Here is a 12,500-nt window from a genome sequence, read left to right as displayed (position 1 = left end):
GAGTCTACATGGTTCTCATGTCGCGTTTAAGGCCAGCCCCCTGCTCGGTGTGGAGCTTCAATAGCGCAGAACAGCGTCTACAGCAAACTACTCCTCGCAGACCGTGTGTGTGTGTGTGTACCGGACCAAACGACAGACAGACATGGCAGAAGTCGCACCAGCACCCGCCGCCGCCGCGCCGGCAAAGGCACCCAAGAAGAAGGCAGCAGCCAAGGCCAAGAAAGCGGGACCCAGCGTAGGCGAGCTCATCGTCAAGGCTGTGACCGCTTCCAAGGAGAGGAGCGGCGTGTCCCTGGCCGCACTCAAGAAGACGCTGGCGGCAGGCGGCTACGACGTGGAGAAGAACAACTCCCGCGTCAAGATCGCAGTCAAGAGCCTCGTCACCAAGGGTACCCTGGTCCAGACCAAGGGCACCGGTGCATCCGGCTCCTTCAAGCTCAACAAGAAAGCCGTCGAGGCGAAGAAGCCCGCCAAGAAAGCCGCAGTCCCCAAAGTAAAGAAGGTGGCCGCCAAGAAGCCCGCCGCGGCGAAGAAGCCCAAGAAGGTAGCAGCCAAGAAGGCCGTCGCCGCAAAGAAGTCCCCCAAGAAGGCCAAGAAGCCCGCTACACCCAAAAAGGCCGCCAAGAGCCCCAAGAAGGTGAAGAAGCCCGCCGCAGCGGCCAAGAAGGCAGCCAAGAGCCCCAAGAAGGCTACAAAGGCAGCCAAGCCCAAGGCAGCCAAGGCCAAGAAGGCAGCCCCCAAGAAGAAGTAAACCTATTACAAACAGTGTTCTACTCGATACATGTTGTACCACAAAAGGCTCTTTTAAGAGCCACCCACCTCTTTCCATAGAAAGCGCATTGATTTCCATGTACTACCTGTCGTGGAAAAGAAATTACGCACACTAGGCTACTTTTACGCACACAACATTGTCCCACTCTGGGTGTGTGCGAAGGGAGAGGCATATAATAGAGGGCCAAAATGGCTCAGAAATTCGACCTCACGAGTGCACCCTCACCAGCCATTTTTATATATGAGCCACTGGGCTATTCCCGTTCAGAGGCAGGCTGCTGTGATGTGTTACAAGTGCCATGTAATAACAATAACAATACTATAGTGGCTTCGAATTGAAACTCACGAGTGCACCCTCAACAGCCATTTTTATATATGAGCCACTGGGCTATTCCCGTTCAGAGGCAGGCTGCTGTGATGTGTTACAAGTGCCATGTAATAACAATAACAATACTATAGTGGCTTCGATTTCAAACTCAAGAGTGCACCCTCACCAGCTGTTTGTTTCCCATTTGGAGAGAAATAATGTGTGGATGTCATTTCGGACATTTTGGCGCTCACGCGAAATGACACAAAGTAACAAAGTCGGAGGGAAACAAAGTAGCCTCTCACTCGCTGCCTGTGGGTGGGAACCGGCTTAGGGCTGTCTGTCTGTCCATCTGTCTGTCCCTCGCTCCAATTGGATAAGGCCACACCGGCCCGGTGGCCAATCGTTGCCTCTTGTGGCGAGGTATATGTACGGCTCTCGAAGTGGCGAGCGGCTCATTCAGACTTTCTGTGACTTTCTCAAGCTACCAATATGAGCGGAAGAGGCAAAACCGGAGGCAAGGCCAGGGCGAAGGCAAAGACCCGTTCATCCCGTGCTGGCCTCCAGTTCCCCGTGGGCCGTGTGCACAGGCTGCTGCGCAAAGGCAACTACGCCGAGCGTGTGGGCGCTGGCGCACCAGTCTACCTGGCCGCCGTACTCGAGTACCTGACTGCTGAGATCCTGGAGTTGGCCGGCAACGCTGCCCGTGACAACAAGAAGACTCGTATCATCCCCCGTCACCTGCAACTGGCCGTCCGTAACGACGAGGAGCTGAACAAACGATTAGTTACCGGAGTGTAACTCCAGTTCTATGAGTGGCGCGGAGCCCCATAGGGGAGCTATGCTCCTAGTGGTTTACCCTCTGCCCTAAGGCAGATGCAGCCTGAAGCAAAATTATGCACACACCTACAGCCAATAGGAGTACAGGTGTCCCTATATAAGGAACCCCGTTCCCTCAATCTGCCTCCCGAGATATTATCTTCAGCGAGACTAGAGAGGGTCGGTAGGGCCTTAAGTCCTATGGGGCTCCGCGCCACTCATAGAACTGGAGTTACACTCCGGTAACTAATCGTTCTATATCGTGGAGCTCCGCCCCATAGGGGAGCTATGCTCCTAGTGGTTTAAGGCGGAGCGAAACGCTCCAAAATGTACTCCCTGCCGAGCCTAACACTTCCCATTAAAAAATGAAAAGGTCAAGCCCAGCAATGGCTGCAACCAATTCCCGCAGTACTGCGACTAAAAACCCATCAGGGCGTCACAATATACCGCGTCATCGGTTATAGACCCGCCCCATCTAGCTCAATGACAATGTCAATGGCTATTGGGCAGATCAATAGAATAGACGCCGTGCTAATCTGACTAGCAGATAGCCGTGCCTCAATATTCTATGGAACAAAATATACCAGTCATACTAAACTGAACCTCAGATAGATGACCTCACATTCTGTCCACTCAATACATGTTTCTATATGCTGACACTGTCAGCCAGGAGACATGCCACAGAATATGCTCTTCATCCGAAGCGGACCTGATAGAGACCAGTCTATCATCCTGCTTCTCCCTCCTCTACCTCAAGATTCTCCTTCAGCTGTGCTGAGTGCAATCGAGATTGGAGTTAAAGGGCTTATCCTTGACATAAGTCTTCCTAACCAGAGCGGACCTGATTGGAACCTGTCCAAGGTCCTGCTCTGTCCTCTTTTTCTAGCTCAAGAACGCCTTTCAGCTCTGCTGAAATTTGATCGAACAAAAGAGTTAGAAAACATGTCCATAATATGTTACTTCTAATAAAAGCGGACTTATGAACTTATTCACAATCCTGCTTTCTTTCTCTATTCTGCTCATGATCTCCCTTCAGCCACGCTGAGTACAGACCGAGCCAGAGAGTTAGAAGACATATCCAACAGATAGAAACGGATAAAAGGAGACGGTGTCGACCATGACGCTGCTCTACAAATATCCTCTACCTCTGTTCCTCTGAAGAGGGCAGTAGAAGCCGCTACTCCACGAGTGGAGTGCGCTCTAATACCCTGAGGCGGTTGTTGCCCCGCCGCCTCGTACGGCGTCTCAATGCCTTCACAAAGCCAATGAGACAAACGCTGTTTTGAAAGTGGTCTACCCAATGCAGCCGCACCGTGACACACAAACAGCTGAGGCGATGACCTAACCGCCGCTGTGCGCCTAACGTAACACGCCAAAGCGCGTACTGGGCACAGACAGTGAAGCTTTTCCTCACTCCTCTCCCCATGGGGAGGGGGATGAAAAGCCCACAATTCCACGATCTGCGATCTATATGCACTGTTAATAACCTTCGGCACAAATGCCGGGTTAGGACGTAACACCGCTCTGCTCAGATCGCCATTAATGGCTAGGCAGTCGGGTCTCGTCGACAGTGCACACAAATCGCTGACTCGTTTAGCAGTAGTCAAGGCAAGCAACAGCGCCGTCTTGATAGACAGCATCTTGAGGGGTATTTGATTCAATGGCTCGAACGGCGACTTACATAGCGCTTCGAGAACCAATGCCAAATCCCACTTGGGCAGCGTAGCTCTAGGTCTTGGCCTAAGCCGTTGCGTTCCCAATAGGAAACGTTTCACTAATGGGTGACTGAACACACTTTTTCCGTTAAACCCTTCATGACCAGCTGAAATTGCCGCTGCAAACACTCGAATAGTGGAGGGCGATTTCTGCTTATCAAACATAGACTGTAGGAATGAGAGCACACTCTCTACCTGACAGCTCATGGGGTCCACGTCCTGTGTATCACACCATCGTGAGAAAACGTTCCATCTGCTGGTATACAACCTAGAAGTGGAACCGGCTCTTGCGCCCTGTATTGTTCTGATCACTGCATCAGACAACCCACGGCGCTTTAACCTGTCCCATTCAGGAACCAAGCCTTCAGTGGTTGGCCGATTATGGGCCATTGCCCTATCGAGCCTCCCGCCTGAATCAACGCGTCTCGTCGATGTGGAATTGGCCAGGGTGGCGCAATCAACATCTGACTCATCTCTGCAAACCACGGAGCCCCCGGGCGATCGGGCGCTATCAGTATCACTGACAGCTCCTCTGACCTCACCCTGGCTAACAGTGGGAGAATGCAAGACAGCGGAGGGAATGCATACAGGAGAACTCTCGGCCACGGGTAGTGCGCGAATGCGTCTCTTCCCAATGGCGGTTCGTCCTGGTTTCTCAGAGAGAACCATAGGGGACACTGCGCGTTCACACGTGACGCGAACAGGTCCACCTCGGCTCTCCCGAATTGTTCCCAAATCTGTAGAACAATGTCCGGGTGCAGACACCACTCGTCGTCTCGAGGACCCCCTCTTGACATGATGTCTGCCCCTACGTTCAAGTAGCCCGGAATGTGTGCTGCTCTCAACGAGCGAAGGTGCTTGTGAGCCCCCCGCCACAATTCCACTGCCGCCCGATGAAGGGCAGGAGACCTGACCCCTCCCTGGCGGTTTATGTGAGCCACTGTGGTTCGGTTGTCTGACCAGACCAACACATCGCGACCCCGAAGGGTAGACGCGAAGTGGGTCAAGACCAGTCGCACCGTTTCCAACTCTAGGAGGTTGATGTGACGACCTGATTGAGGCCATGCACCTCCTATCGCTTGAGACTGACATGTCCCTCCCCATCCAGTCAGAGAGGCATCTGTAAACACTGGAATGTAGGATGACACCTTGCCCATCGGGACTCCGTGCGTGAGAACGCACGGGTTCCGCCAATAGTCCAGGTCTGCTCTTAGCGAGAGAGGAACCACCACCAACCGATGACGTTGACGCACTGGGTCTAGTCTTAGTTGGGCGAACCACCGCTGTGCTTTGCGCATATGCAGAAGCCCTAGCGGGACCACAGAGTGGGCTGCCGACATGAGACCCAAAAGTGACATGATCGATAGCGCCGTTACTGTGTGATTCGGACGACACTTCCTCAGGGCTAGTAACAATGCTGCCCTTCGAGGGTCCGAAATTCGCGCCCTCATCATTACAGTGTCTAGCTGTAGTCCCAGGTAGACAATCTGATGACTGGGCCAGGGTGCGCTCTTTTTCCAATTCACAGCAAACCCCAGACGCGTGAGATGAATCACTGTCTGTGTCGTGTGTGTGAACGCCAGCTCTGCTGACGGGGCGAGAATCAGCAGGTCGTCTAGGTAGGCTAATAGCCTTATCCCTTGACGACGCAGCGGTTCCAATGCCGCCTCCACACATTTGGAAAACGTTCGAGGTGCCAGGGCGTACCCAAACGGCATCCTCGTGAACTTGTACGCCACCCCTTGAAAGGCGAACCGCAGAAACTTTCTGTGGCGCGATTGTATCGGCACATGAAAGTACGCGTCCTTTAGGTCTATGCTTGTACAAAAATCTCCCTTCTGAACACATTCCAGTAGGCGTTTTGTCGTCAGCATTCGGAAGGGCCGTTTGGTTATGCTCTCGTTGAGAATGCGTAAATCCAAAATCGGCCTCACTCCCCCCGTCTTTTTTTGGCACTAGGAAATAGGGCGAGTATAGCCCCTTGTTCCTTTGCTCTCGGGGAACTACTGTGACCGCCTCCTTCGCCAAAAGTTCCGTAATCTCTGATCTCAGAGCGGCTACTTTGTCTGGCGTTTTCATCACCGTTTCCACCACTCCCCTGAACGGGGGTGGGGTCCGATGGAATTGGAGGGCATAACCCTTCTCTAACGTCTGTTCTAGCCAGCGTGAGAGGGTACAGCTTCGACGCCACTGCCAGCAATGCAGAGAAAGCGGGTGCGCACGAAGCTGTGGTGCATCCAGTAGGAAGGACCTGTATTCCTCTATGGCCCTCGCCGCCGCTATTCCCCAGCACTGGGTTGGTGGAATAGCCCAAGGCGGGCCCCCTTTGAAAGGGAGAGGACACATCAGCTCGTTCTGGGAGAGTCGGGGGCTTTGATACGTTGGTTACGACCGTAACTCCAGTAATCTTGCCCTCCGTGAACGCAGCACGGGTCTGAACTGCACTGTCTGAGGTACTGGCCTGAGACAGAGCGCTCTTCCCGGAAAGCGATTGCGTCATCATGTCATTGCCTGACTGAGACTGCCGCTTAGCATGAGACTTATCCTTTACAGAACTCAACAGAATCTGAAAGGTGTGATCTCTGACTGATACCACACGGTGGTGCCACAATGCCTCTTTACTGGTCTTAAGCGGCTGTTCAACGACACACTCAATGTGTGGTGAGCTGCGCTCAGAGCCATGGGCATTGATACGTTCAGAATAAGCCGGAGGCGTCCATACCTTGGTTATACCTGTAACCCTGGTATTCCCGCTCTCCGTGAACGTCGCACGGGTCTGATCTGCGCTGACTGAGGCATTAGCCTGCAGCAAGGCGTCATTCCCGGTTAGCGGCTGCGTCTTCATGTCACATTGGGACAGAGACAGCTGTCTGCTGAATGTGAGGTATCCTGAGATAAGCCAAGACGGTGTCTTGGTATCTTTCCTCCCTTCACCTCCTGTGTGCGTTCAGCTCTGCACCTCTGGTGGGCTGAACTACGCTCAGTGTGGTGAGTATTAGCGCGTTCAGAAAGAAGTGGGGGCGCCGATACACTGGGAAACTTCGTCACCGTGGTAATCGGGCCCTCCGTGAACGCAGCATGGGTCTGAATCGCACTAACCGAGACCTTAGTCTGCGATAGTGCGCCATCCCCAACTAGCGGCTGCGTCATCATGTCTCCTGACTGAGACTGCAGCCTGCTATGAGAGGCACTCACTACAGTACTCCTTGGAGTCTGTAATGTGAGGTCTCTTTGAGATAAACCAAGACGGCGTCTAGGTATTATTCCTCCTTTCACCTCCTGTGTGCGTTCAGCTCTGCACCTCTGGTGGGCTGAACTACACTCAGTGTGGTGAGCCTGGGCGCGTTCAGGAAAAGGTGGGGGCGCCGATACACTGGGCACCTTCGTGACCGTGGTAATCGGGCCCTTCTTGAACGCAGCATGGGTCTGGGTCGTACTAACAGAGACCTTAGTCTGTGATAGTGCGCCACCCCCAATGTGGTTATTATCAGCGCGTTCTGAGAGAAACGGGGGCGCCGATACGTGGTTACGCCCGTAACCGTAGTAATCAGGCCCTCCGTGAACGCAGCACAGGTCTGAACTGCACTGACTGAGGCGTTAGCCTGAGACAGAGCGCCGTCCCGGATAGCGGTCGCGTCATCATGCCATTATCTGGCTGAGACTGCAGCCTGCTATGTGAGACACTCACTACGGCACTCCTAGGAGTCTGTAAAGTGAGGTCCTATAAGGTACACTTAATACCTTTTATATACCTGCCTTATGTGTGCATTCAGCAACGCACCATGGTGGGCTGAGCTGCACTCATAGTGGTAAGAGAGAGAGCGAGAGTGAGGAAGGTCGAACGCTCTCGGATGTATTATGGAAAAGGGGCTCTTTCTTGACAGTGTCAAGTAGAGCCAACTCTTTATTACACACATCAACAAAAAACATTCTCCTCCATACACTCAACGGTAGAGTGGGGGGGGGGACAGTGGGCTCGGTCACAGCAGGCGCTGTGCCGTCTTCCGTTCTCTCCCCCTCGCCTGTCATAAACGGCGTCTCTTCTGGCCGGCCCTTCGGGTGATGCCAGGATGACGCTTTAATGACCTCTCTCGCCGGCACCTCTGGCGCTGCAGGGGGGGGCGAGGCCCGCTCCCTTGCTGCTGGAGGCCGCCGTCTGACGCCAAGCTGTAGCGAGAGTAACGGCCGCCCTTCCTCATATCCACTTCCGGGTTGGAGGGAATGGGGGGCAGCTTAATCTCCCGCTGTTTAGCAGCCCACTCAATGAGACCTGAGAATTCAGGCACAGAGAGGCTGTGGCGTCATCATCCAGGGATGTAATGACCTCACAATTTCCCGAAGGAAAAGGGGGGTTAAACATCTGGGTCAGTGTAATGAATTGTTCCAATAGAATATTCATTTCTTCCCCAATAGCCCTGTCATCTCCTGAGTCAGTGCCCTCAGATGATGCCTCAGCTGAGACTAACACTGATAGCACATCCTCAAGAGGAATATCCTCCCTAAAAATGCCCAATGCTGCTTCCACTCCTTCAAAAAAGGAGGGCGCAGCTGGCGCATAGTGGGGGATTGATGAAGCTGTCCCTGGCGTGCTGTGCCTCTCAACCCACGAAACAATGTCGGGGGGGGTCGACAGCCGCCAAGGGGAACAGCGACATTGAGCTCTGAAAAGAGCTTTTGTTAAATGCTTACCTTAGGATAAGCTTGGTGTGCTCATTGTAGGAAGACGTTGATGGCTGGATATCAACGACGAGATCTTCCTGAGTCTTCTATGGCTTCTTCAATTCTAGTCCAGTCGCTGAAGATAATGGGAGGCAGATTGAGGGAACGGGGTTCCTTATATAGGGACACCTGTACTCCTATTGGCTGTAGGTGTGTGCATAATTTTGCTTCAGGCTGCATCTGCCTTAGGGCAGAGGGTAAACCACTAGGAGCATAGCTCCCCTATGGGGCGGAGCTCCACGATATAGAACTGCTCGGCGGTGTGACCATCGCTCAGGGTGGTGTGCTGCCCAACATCCAGGCAGTCCTACTCCCCAAGAAGACCGAGAAGGCAGTCAAAGCCAAGTAAATTCGCTACTGCGACTTCAACTTGACTACTCAACCCCCAAAGGCTCTTTTAAGAGCCAACCACCTAGCTCTCCAAAAGCGCAAAGTACCTTTCTATGACCGCAATACATTGAGTGGGTGTATACACAACTATTTCGACATTCTGTGCCCACATGAGGCCTTGCATGAACAACAACACCTACTTGGCCTCATTTGCCATAGCAGGCTAGCATTAGATGATACGTGCCTATAAGCTGTCACTCTTGACTTTGGCGACTATTATTGCGCGTAAAGGGCCGGCGGCGTCCTATTGCGCGCGCACCGGGAGTTTGAGTTTTGGAGAGGCCGGGCCTCCCGTCCAATGGCCAACGGAGGAGGCCTGCGAAACGGGCCAATCGGGGTGGTGGGGAGATGGTGTCCAATCAGCAGGCGCCACTGCCGGCTTTATAAACTTCACATAGGCATTTCGAGGCTATACTCCCGACTGTCAGAGCAGCGCCATGGCCAGAACCAAGCAAACCGCTCGCAAATCCACCGGTGGCAAAGCCCCCAGGAAGCAGCTCGCCACTAAGGCTGCTCGCAAGAGTGCCCCGGCCACCGGCGGTGTGAAGAAGCCTCACCGTTACAGGCCCGGCACCGTGGCTCTGAGAGAGATCCGTCGTTACCAGAAGTCCACTGAGCTACTCATCCGCAAGCTGCCCTTCCAGCGCCTGGTGCGAGAAATCGCCCAGGACTTCAAGACCGACCTGCGCTTCCAGAGCTCCGCCGTGATGGCCCTACAGGAGGCTAGCGAGGCTTACCTGGTCGGCCTGTTCGAGGACACCAACCTGTGCGCCATCCACGCCAAGCGGGTGACCATCATGCCCAAGGACATCCAGCTGGCCCGCCGTATTCGCGGAGAGCGCGCATAAATGAGGATGACCTGAACTCGAATATCCCCCAAAGGCTCTTTTAAGAGCCACCTCCATATTTCCATCAAAAAGGCACAATTGTTCCATGTATACACGCACCTCTACATTAGCCACCATGTATGTTGTTCACTAACACGTCTAAAAGCTACGTATTGCACCTTTTTAGTTGCCTGAAGTCTAGCTTCAATGTTTGTGTGTGTGTATATACACAACCATCTGGCATCATCCACTTCCTTTGAACTATATAGTAACACAGTAAAATGCTTTACAAAGGAGGGGAAAAAGAAACGAGTGATAATATAGGCCGAATAGTAACAAGAATTGTGTTCAGATGAATAATTGACACTATTAGTTGTGTGTAATAATAGCCTTGCATGCAGTCCAGAAAAAACATTGCATGCCAACTTACTTTGAAAGTCCCATGTTGCAGTGCTGCTGAGAGACTCATGCAGAGGCCCAAACTTTACAATGGAGCACGGAGGCCATCTTGTGGTTAAATGTGGGTACTGCACCTCATGGTGAGTCCCTTTCAGCATTTGCTCTTTAGGCCAGCGTTTCCCAAACGCGGTCCTGGGGTCCACAAGGGGTGCGCGTTTTGCGTTTTGCCCTAGCACTCCACAACTGATTCTAATACTCCCAGCTTGATGATGATGAGTTGATTATTTGAATCAGCTGTGTAGTGCTAGGGCAAAAACTCCCAAAATGTGGCCCGAGTTTGGGAAACCCTGCTTTAGGCTAATACTAGCCTATTAGGATGACTTGGTTCGATCGCTTTAATGGCAACTGCTGAACTCTGGTTTCACTAATTACTTGTCCCAGGTCACCATTATGAATCCAATAGCAAAACAAATGTTTCAAAATAGCTCAATAGTGAAAAAAGGCCAGGAAATGATGGGTTCTCAGCAATATTTCACCAACAACCAATCACTATTCACGCATAGACATTAGGATCATCAACAAATATTCCTAAGTCATACTACAAAAGGGTTGTAACGAAATGGATTTGTCTGTTCAATGCAAGTTCAACGTCAAAGAAAAAGTGCATCACCACAACAAACGTGTCTTTAGATACACTGTAAAAAATGACTTTGTGGAATGTACTCAAGCTATTACAGTCAACAAAAGCACACGTCATATTGTTGAGTAGATCTTTTTGCTTGTTTTTATGAGTAGATAAGCTTGAGTAAGTTGAGTTGATGTGGTCCAATACATTGAGTAAAGATGATAGAGACGTAAAAAGGATTATATTACGTTGATTCGACTCAAATAGACATTGTGTTATTTTACCTGAATGATTCATCCTATTATGTATTTAGACCAACTTACTTTGGATTCACTCAATCACATCCCTTAAGAGAAAAGGTATCCGGACACCGGGAATCCATTTATTTAAACATCAACGGTTTGCAAAACATCTGTTATTATGAGTTGACAAATTACGTAATTGCAATCAACACTGCAGGTAAATCATGATTGCTGCAGGTAGGCAACACCGTAGAAATAGGAACTACAACACTAACAACAAGTGACATTTACTCCTGATGTACTGACTGACCTGTTGCAACCTCTACAACCACTGTGCTTATTATTTGACCCTGCTGGTCATCTATGAACGTTTGAACATCTTGGAGAAAAATGTGTGAAACCACTGCCTATATGAGGAGCTGTCGTTGTTTGTTTTATTACCACATACTTATGGAAATTGCACCGGTTGAGAGATGATGGCTCTCTTGTGCCTACGGTGAAGGGTACTTCTGATCCAGCAGGTGGTGCTAAGATCCCTCCCTATATGACTTGAATGATGAGTTGATTTATTCCTTATAGCTCCTAATGATTTTAAGGCCAGTGTTGGCAAACATTACTTGTGCTCCAGCAGGTGGCCATGACATCCCTCCCTATATGACTTGACTGACCAGTTAGTTGATGGACTCCTTATAGCTCCTAAATTTAATGATTTTAAGGCCAGTGTTGGCAAACATGACTTCTGCTCCAGCAGGTGGCCATGAAATCCCCCCCTATATGACTTGACTGACCAGGTAGTTGATGGACTCCTTATAGCTCTTAATGATCTCAAGTGTCTGTGTTTTTATGTGGTTAGGAGTTTTGCTCACTGCGTGTCCCCCTTCCATTTCAGTGTTTCCCAACTCCAGCGGTAGAGTAGGCTACCCCCAACAGGACCCATTTTTCTTGTAGGCCTGGACAGCCACAGCTGATTGAACAACCTGTCACCTAAATTACCAAGTCCTCAATGAGTAGAATCAGGTGCAACAACAACAACAACAACAACAACAACAACAACAATATGAGGAGAGGGACACAGTGTACTAGCTGATCTCCCAGTTGTCACAGTTTGGCCTTGTGTTCCACATAGCCTATATCAGTATTTGAGTATGTTTCCCGCGCACGTTAGTTGCTTTCACGTCATCTTTGAAATCGCTCCTCCCTAGTCCCCTAGAACGAGCGCCCTCCCCTTTGCAACGCCTCCGAACATATAACAGAGGCGCGCTTTCTGTGCCGCCGGCCTCAATCAGGTCGACCAAACGCAGATAATAGCGCACCGCGCACCGGCGCTGAAATCATTCATTCACTTGAACTCAACTAGCGAACACACCATGTCCGGAAGAGGCAAAGGCGGCAAGGGACTCGGAAAAGGAGGCGCCAAGCGTCACCGCAAAGTTCTCCGCGATAACATCCAGGGAATCACCAAACCCGCTATCCGCCGTCTGGCTCGCCGCGGCGGCGTGAAGCGTATTTCCGGTCTGATCTACGAGGAGACCCGCGGTGTCCTGAAGGTGTTCCTGGAGAACGTGATCCGTGACGCAGTCACCTACACCGAGCACGCCAAGAGGAAGACCGTTACCGCCATGGACGTGGTCTACGCTCTGAAACGTCAGGGACGCACCCTGTACGGTTTCGGCGGTTAAACCCACT

The 12,500-nt window shown here is 51.5% G+C and overlaps 1 protein-coding gene across 1 annotated transcript in view; it reads left to right on the top strand.

Moving 5' to 3' along the window:
- Positions 1-142: 142 nt before the first annotated feature.
- LOC311113265 (histone H1-like) overlaps positions 143-12,500 on the top strand; it is a gene marked incomplete at both ends in the record, with an annotated part of 18,001 nt that continues 5,643 nt past the window's right edge. Inside the window, one exon of the mRNA XM_084156473.1 lies at positions 143-688. Within this exon, the coding sequence (XP_084012599.1) occupies positions 143-688 (546 nt within the window). The remainder of the gene's footprint in view (positions 689-12,500) is intronic.

The sequence above is a fragment of the Coregonus lavaretus genome (assembly GCF_964263955.1).
Source record: "Coregonus lavaretus genome assembly, chromosome: 40".
NCBI classification, from domain to species: domain Eukaryota; kingdom Metazoa; phylum Chordata; class Actinopteri; order Salmoniformes; family Salmonidae; genus Coregonus; species Coregonus lavaretus.
The sequence above is the reverse complement of the archived record's forward strand: the minus strand, read 5'-3'. Positions and strand labels throughout refer to the sequence as shown.